Source organism: Typha latifolia, chromosome 13 (genome assembly GCF_019914945.1).
Source record: "Typha latifolia isolate L0001 chromosome 13, TyphaL0001v2, whole genome shotgun sequence".
Lineage (NCBI taxonomy): Eukaryota > Viridiplantae > Streptophyta > Magnoliopsida > Poales > Typhaceae > Typha > Typha latifolia.
In genome coordinates, this window is record NC_133098.1 from 8968552 (window position 1) to 8977246 (window position 8695).

At 37.4% G+C, this 8695-nt stretch overlaps 1 protein-coding gene across 1 annotated transcript; it reads right to left on the minus strand.

Annotated features, from left to right (window-relative positions):
* Nucleotides 1-6885: 6885 nt before the first annotated feature.
* Nucleotides 6886-7708, minus strand: LOC140800009 (flowering-promoting factor 1-like protein 3). Its single transcript, XM_073154629.1, has one exon. The coding sequence runs from the start codon at nucleotides 7533-7535 to the stop codon at nucleotides 7203-7205; it is 333 nt and encodes a 110-aa protein (XP_073010730.1). The 5' UTR covers nucleotides 7536-7708; the 3' UTR covers nucleotides 6886-7202.
* Between the last annotated feature and the right edge of the window lie 987 nt (nucleotides 7709-8695).

Below are 8695 nucleotides of genomic sequence, written 5' to 3' on the forward strand. Positions count from 1 at the left end.
CCATCAAAGACTGACATCAATTCTAGTGATCAAAGAGTTGTTCGACGTGTTTATAAGGGGCGACCTACTTCTCCAAGTTAGATTTAAGGGCGAAATACTATCAAATCTGAGTGCACCCACGTTGGACATTATGAGTTTTGATGATATTATTTGGCCTCACCAATGTGTCGGCAACCTACCAAGGACTCACGAATGATGTCTTCAAACCTCAATTGCATCAGTGGTACATACTTATAATTTTGTTTTGATGATATCTTAGTGTGCAATTCTATGTGGACACTGGAATCATTGCAAGGTGTTATTGCTACTCCGTAAAAACTGCCTAGACGTGAAAATGTTCGGGCATCTTTGGAGTCAACAGAGAGTAGATAACCTTACATATATTATCTCAGCCATAGGGGTTGAGAAGGACAAACGTGAGGGAGCTACACGGTCTTCTTGGTCTTATCCTATTACCAGGGGTTCATTGAAAAGGTATAAGAAGATTGCTGCCTCGTTAACATCTTATTGAAGAAGAATGAATTTAAAAGGACAGACAAGACATGAGATGCATTTGAGAAGAAGAAGATAGCCATGACCTCTCCTCCTATTTTGGCACTACTTAAAATTTTTTTTGAAGACACCTACATCGTTGAGTGTGATGCTCCGGGAGTCGGCATTGGAGTAGAGCTATGCGGAATTCAAATACGAGTTTGAGTTCAAGTCTAAATCAGGCCTCTCTATATATATGTAGAAAGTAGCCCATTTATATTTATCCAAATATTACTTTATCTCCAACCTTAATCTCTCCTTTCCTCTCCTCTCCTCTACTCTCTATCTTCCTCACATTCTCTCTATCACCCTCAAGTCCTTCAACCTAGCTATCGCTCACCACCAAAGCTGACGTCCTCCTCCCTTCTTCGATTGCTATATGATCCTAGACCTTTAGGCCCGACCCCCCTCCTCTTCACCTCTACTCTCTGATCGTTCACCACGTCCTCCACCTACTGTCCACATAGCATCATCAATCATAGCCCCAAGCAACATCACATATCATCACCACCTCGGCCTCCAGCCTATATTCCCTTAACAATTCCAAATTAGATCTCGATCAGACTCCAGAGAGAGTATGAATCTGAATATCAAAAAATTTTTTTGGCATCGTGTGAATATTTAGTGAATATTCTTTCAGAATGGCACAGATTCACTGCAAACCTAACCCCTACTCTCTGATCGTTCACCACATATCATCACCACCTCGGCCTTCGGCCTATATTCCCTTAACAATTCTAAATTAGATCTCGATCAGACTCCAGAGAGAGTCTGAATCTGAATACCAAAATATTTTTTTGGCATCGTGTGAATATTTAGTGAATATTCTTTCAGAATGGCACAGATTGAAATTTCTACAATAAACTCACCACCAACACTGCAAACCTAACCCCTAAATTCGCCATCCTTCCACCATCCTAACCCCTTAACTAGAGTCATATACATATCTTAGTAAGGCTCTCTTGCCTAAATCTCAGCAACTATCTACCTATATGTGGGAGATGCTGACCATTATTCATACCGTCATGAAATGAAGTCCATATTTCAATCAGTTGCTACTTCATTATCTGCACTGATAAGAAGAGTTTACCTTACTTCTTGGTTCAGTTTATACAAACGCTGGCACAACATTGATAGGTATCTAAACTACTTGTATGAAAATCGAGCAATGGATGTGCTATTAGGACAATCTGATTAGAGTAAGCTAGCAACTTGCTCGACCGAGTCAGATATAGAGGAGACCAAGCTATACGAGGGTTCCTTATTAAAGATTGTGCCTCATCTTGAGGCCAAGGTGGACAAACAAACACACGATGGATTGACACGGTCCAAGTCTGAATTGAGTTCGATTATGAATTGAATTGAGTTCGATTATGAATTAGCCTAAGTCTCTAAATTACAGAAATCTACAATTTATGCAGTTCTAGTAAAACATTGTTAAATATACATACAAAGTTCAAAAACTATGAAACAAAAGCGATTGAATCTATAACGTCATGATCTACAGTTTTAGTTTTCATATTTTCTTAAGATTCAGAACCTATCAGGTTCGGAAACGTTGATCTAATCCAAGAGAGAAATAGTTTAGATTCTTACTATATTTCTTATTCAAATTTAGTTACTCTCCTATGGCTTTGCTATCTCATGTACATAAAAGTTAATTAAAGATGTTAAATATAAAGTGTGGCTTGGGAAAATCCAATCATTTGTTTATTGCTTTTGTTTTTCCTACTACTTCCTTCCTATTTAATGGAAGACTTGGTAATCTTTGATGGCTAACTAGAAATAATTATATATATATATATATATATATATAGTGTTTGTTGTAATAGATGATATGGTAAGGCACGTAGGGAGAGAGAGAGAGATGGAAAATCTGAGGAGCCAACCAAAATGGAGAGGTGGATACAGTGTGATACACAGTGCAAAGAAGGCGTCCCAGTCCCATTCATCACGTGGACTGGAGCCCACCTGGAGTCCACGTTTCGCCGTGCTACTCGGATGACAGCAACCTTTCCCTCGTGTCCTTGGTGTCACTCAACCCCACTTGTCCCCTCCCCATCCCCACTTTTCAGTGGCCTACTTTTGCGACAGGGATGCAACTGACCCTGACTACTACTGCTGCCCACCAAGCCAAAAAGAACCTTTTTTTTTTCTTTTCTTTTTCTTACTTATGGCTCAACTCGGAAATTTGAATATTATAATTTACGCCCTATAATTTAACGAATATTTATAAACTGAGCCCTTATGATTGTCGGTTCGATTTGCTAATCTGGATAGAACTCAATCTCGAAGGCCACTAGAGATCAATCCAACCGTCGTAACGATCTAAGATTTGGAGATTTTGTTGTTCCTTGATTTGTTAGGTAGATTAGAAGTTACTAAAGAAATAGTGACCAAAGGTTAGGGGATGGCGCGATAGTCGTGATGTGGTTAGAGTTTTGAAAGATAATAGATGGCTATGGTGGATGGATTAGTATCTTGAATAAGATGAAGTGAGAGAAGGGAGTTTCCAGGTACAGCTGGTCGCTGGAGTGAGGAGGGAGAAGCGACAGAGGATTAACCTTAGTTGTAGACAAAAGCTCGGGCTGGATATCAAGCTTTTGTCCCAATTTCTAAAGATAGTGTGCTCTCGGTCGTTGTGGTGCACATTGACGTAGAATAGATGTAGGATTTCAGTTGATCTGGCTTGCTAGTGTCTTTGGGGCTTTAGATGGTGCCCTTAGGGATTGGTAGTGGTCGGGACTCAAACTAGGGCTATGAAAGACTTAGATAGATGATAAGAAGATCTAGGGTTTGGATACGGTAGTAGATGATAGTGATAGGTAGTTTGAAGGCTCTCATAGAGGTTCACATGACGAGAAAGAAGGCGGGTACGACGAAAGGGAAAGTCGCAAAAAGGAGAGGGTGGTAAGGTCAGGGAGAGGACTTGATAGGAGATATAAAGAGAGATAGAGATAGAGGAATATAAATTTATTAAATTAATTTAATGCATAAGGCCCATATTTATAGGATATAAAATAAAGAGTTCTAAGGTAACCAAAATCGAATAAGAAACATAAATAAGTGTTTTTTTTTATCATTCAAAAGCCCGAATGCTATATATGGATCGGACAAAGAGCTAATCATTCTCAGATACAAAGACACTAAGACTCCATCAAACTTTAGCTAATATATTAAGCCACCTAGTTGAGACTTTAAACCGTGTACGTCGCCGAACTATTGCTCTAAATTAAACGCCGTTGAGACATATTGCTTCAAAGCCATCAACTGAGTCTAAGTCATTGAGCATTACTTTGAGTTGGAATCGATCTCATGACCCCTTTAGTCATGGGGAAGATATCTACGGACTCTACTAAAATTAGTAGAGTCGGTGGGTATAATACATAAATAAGTTCATCGAAAATTATGTGAATTTTCTATACTTATTTGCCTTGGGATTAAGTATATAAACTGAGGTGGTCCTGGGGCTTCTGTGATGTGATAATGGGTGATGCAAAAATGCCTGATAAAATATAAATACTAAAGTATCATAGTATCAAAGTATAGCGGTCCTTATTTTAAATCCTACCATGTTCATCTTGCCTAAAATATAAAACCTCCAACTGTTTAAGTCAAGCCTACTTCTTGGACTTCTCAAAATGTCTCAAGTCCAAAAGTAAAGAAGAGTGCTAAAAAATAAACATAAAATCATCATCCTCTATTAACTTAAGCTTTTAGATCAAGTAGTTAAGTAAGTTAATATGATATCAGAGCAGAGCTTCTGATGTTGAATTTTGTTAGGTCCATCTTTGTCTAGTTTTTGGGCCTCTCAAAATGTCCAAACCTAAAAAATAAGAAGAGTGTTAAAATATAAAGATTATCGTTCTTTAACAGCTGCCTCATAAAATGGAGTCAACCTGCCGGGGCAAGTGAAGAAGAAAGATAATGAGAATTATGGAAGAGAAGAATAGTAAGGATATTATATGGATGAAGCATGGCTGGTGAGAGGTCCATTGGGGAGTGATGTAGACCTAGTCGCATGGATAATTTTAGATCTTAGTTCCATTAGATAATATATATAAAAATATACAATGAGTTAACATGTGTAAGGCATGATATATATTGTTTATATATCATTAACAACCTAAGTTTTTTAGTCTATTAAATACTCAAGCCTAGACTTAAAAGAGGAAGTATTAGAATCTAAAATATTAGAAACCACCGTTCCTTATTAACTTAATCTTTTAAAAAAGATTAAGTAATAATTTGGGCTAGCTATACAAATTGCCAGAACAAATTAAGGATGACTCTTTACAAAATCTTAAGAACGATTAATAAGTATAAACGAAAAAAAATAATAATTTGCAGTCTTGTTATGCCAAATTAAATTCAGAGTACCTCCCTATACCTCTTTTTTGTATCACTTAGATTCCTTGTAGTTTTGAAATAATTTTTCTTTGAAACTATCAAACTTTGCCATTTACATGATCTCTTTTTGAGATGTTTGCAATGTCCAAAGTATAAAAGTAAGAACTATTTTAGATGAAAGAAACATAAGGCTAAGGTATTTTGACAAACCATCCATTTCTCTAATTACTTGTTGGAAATTAAAAGGGCATGCATTTTGGTTTTTTAATTAAAATATAATTTTCCCAAACTATAATCAGATTTTTGACCAAGTGTTAAATGCAATCAATACTGGTGGTCGAACTAAAAGAAGTGTGAATTTCATGTAGTAGTGTGGGTCTAGAGAGAGAGGGTGACATAACTTGTTTATATATATATATATATATTAAAGAAATATAACAGAACTAGAGTACGATAATTTAATAATAAAAGTCTAAAATAAATATGTCGAATGCATAAAAAATAACCCATATGATAAAGGCACCTTTTTTTAGTTAATAAAAAACTTAAATACAAAGTTTCAAATATAAGTACATTAATATTCATGATTCAAAGACAAAACTTGGTTCAGAGTTTCCAATACTTTGAATGAAAGATAACATATTAAATTAGATATATTAAATTTACTATGTCTTCCTTTAGATTTTTTATCCAAAGTTAATAATATTGGTGTATTTTTTATTTAAAAATGGTTACCAATTTGAACGAAAATGCTTTACCTCGCAAAGCCATTTTAAACTCTCTTTGGATATATATTTATTTAACAGAAGCTGGACCATTTTAGTTATTAATCTGTAATCTTCGTTCCTGATGTTTGTATTTGCAATAAAATAAAGTTTAAGTGTAAATTAATTCTGATCCAAAATATAGAGAGAGTGAAATATATTTCACCCTAGAATTTATTCTTTTGGGGTGCACAAGGGATGAGATGTAGTGACACTGTTGGAGATGACACATATAACAGTAGCATGCAAAGATGGTAAAGTTATCTGTTCATCTTTGTCCAGATCCCTCAGCCATGCATTGATGACATAAGGGCAACTTTTCATGCTACAGATGCCTTGAATTAGTCAAGACAGATCATTACTTTCTAATATCATTGGAGTCCCATGGGGAATGATGGACCATATTAATAATTAATAAACTATTACCTGCGGGCCATCATTAGAAATTAATGCCTCTTTCTCTGACCTCATCTCTCATCTCTCTCTCTCTCTCTGGGAGCAGAAAGAATTTTTAATGGTTATCAGCCATGCATAGATAAAGATCTCAGAAATATGACTCTAACTGGGGATTTTCCCACTTCTTGAGAGAAAGATACAAGGCTAATTAAACTTGAGTTCCAATAGACAAAATAAGAACCTCAATTTGGTTGAGATAAGAAGCAGAGAGAGAGAGAGAGAGAGAGAGAGAGAGAGAGAGAGAAAGAAGCTTTTATATGAAATATGTATTGGGCCATGGATCTATTAATGAATCTTAAAGTCCTACTCAAACTCTTTCTTGTTTCTTGGAGGGCTTTCCAATTTTTGAGCCACAACTCTCTCTCTCTCTCTCTCTCTCTCTCTCTCTCTCTCTTTTTGGAGAGAGAAGAAAGAGAGAGAGAGAAATCAGCTACTGAAGCTCTTAATCTTTTAATACATGGTGGAGATTCCATAGGTATTTGAACCAAGACTATGTTTCTCTCTCTCTCTCTCGCTCGCTAACGCAAACCATTTAATAAACCATCAGAAAGTTGTAGACAGAACCTTTCCCAGAGTCAATTGGTACTCTTGTGAGACATACAAAGAGCATGGTGAACCCCACAAGCTTAATGGATAGTTTCTCTGTTGCAAGAGAGGTACTACCTAGCTAGCCCCACATACCTTGGAGAGACAAACACACAACAGGCAATTAAACTAATGTACAATTTTAACTGGTTGCCCATCTCAAAAATAGAACAAAAAGAGATCATTAAATGCCATCTAGTACTATAAATAAAGCATGCAAATCATATTAATTGCTTATTTCACATCTTCATATCCATATACAAAATACTCACTCTCCCTATCCATCTATATATCTATCTATCTTGCATCCTCTCCAAGCACTGCTTGAACTATCTACTACCCACAACCAAATTAATTAACCTACCTTATCCTTATACATACACACACATACATAGTTCTCAAACCATCCATATATATATATATATAAATATATATATGTATAGCGAGAGAGAGAGAGAGAGAGAGAGAGAGAGAGAGAGAGAGAGAGAGAGAGAGAGAGAGAGAGTTACATCTATCTCATGCATCTCGCACCTCGAAGACGTTGCGGCTCTTGACGACGATGTCGTACATGTGGACCAACCTGAGCTTGGCGAAGTCTCTGGGGAGGGAGATGAGGTGGACGGAGGAGCGCTGGTGGAACTGGAGGAGATCCGGGTCGTTGAGGTAGCGCTCCCATCCGAGCTGTCTGAGCTTGCGTTCCAGCATCTCGTACGAAGTGATCACTTCGTTGCTCGGGATGTGGACCAGAACCTTCCGCCGTCCGCCGCCACGACCGTCCCCTCCGGCGTCTCCCCCCGGGTTCTCCACCAGCCGGACCACCCCGTTCTTGAACACCCACACCCCCGACATCACAATTCTACTATTAATTCTATCGCCTTAATTTGTCTCACCTATGTTAAAATATTAACTGTTATATATATATCTCTCGGATGACTCAAAGATAGACAAAGAGAGACAAAGAGAGACAAATAGAGAGAGAGATCTGGGATGAAGAGAGAGGAGAGGGAAGAGGGCAGGTATATATAGAGAGGAGCAGGATCTAAGTAGGAGGAAGACAAAAAGAAAGTTGTTAGAAGCTAGCAGTAAAGAGTATATCTTTTTTTCATTTTTTAATGGGTTGCTGCTGAGGTGGGTCCCGGTAGGGGGTAAATCTGTGGGTGGGTATAAGGATATTATTTGATAAAAGAATTTGGGTTTGGGTTTGGGTTTTGGTGGGGGGGTTTGGCGAAGTACAAGTACACTTGTACACCTCTCTTCAGAGTATGATTTCTAGGAAGCGGATCGCGTACAACTCCCGGATGGGCAAACGGATACATCCGTGGTGGTGTTGGAGCAGTGATTATTGACGCCTTCTTTCCTGCAGCCTGCGTCGCAGACAATCTTATCCCGCAGGAATCTATAGCTTAGATTTTCTCCGTCCATTGGACCAACTGTATGATATACAACTTGAATACTTGATTGGGAAGGTAAAGTATAGGGTGGTCCTCCTCAAAACTTTTTCATGGCCTTTTTTTTTGTTGAAAAAGAGAGAATATATTAAGTTTTTTAAAACTTTATTTATATTCATCTTTTTGACTAATTGGTATCTTAGTGGTTGAGATACTTGATTCCGTTTGAATTGGTTACAATTTCAACTCTATTGTGTGTTGTGGTTGTTTGATTGGTCAGAATCCTATGTCATGCCAAATTCATAGGCCAAAGCATGTTCTCCTACCCAATATCAATCATCTTTCAATTCTTTAACAACTATATCCTAATTAAGGGAATCTATTTGATCAATATATATATTTATATTACTCTACATGTGTAGATATTTTGTTCTTCTCCTTCTAATGCAGTGCATCTTTCTTAGAGAGTAAGAGAGGGGAAGGGATTCAAGCTTAAAGTTTTGATAGATTGGAGGTGCGCGGCCTTCTTTTTGATACAACTCGAGATATTGTGTTTGGATCGGCTTGGCATGGATTGCACACTTGCTGCTCTTAATGACCGGGTTGGTTAGTGCAGAAATT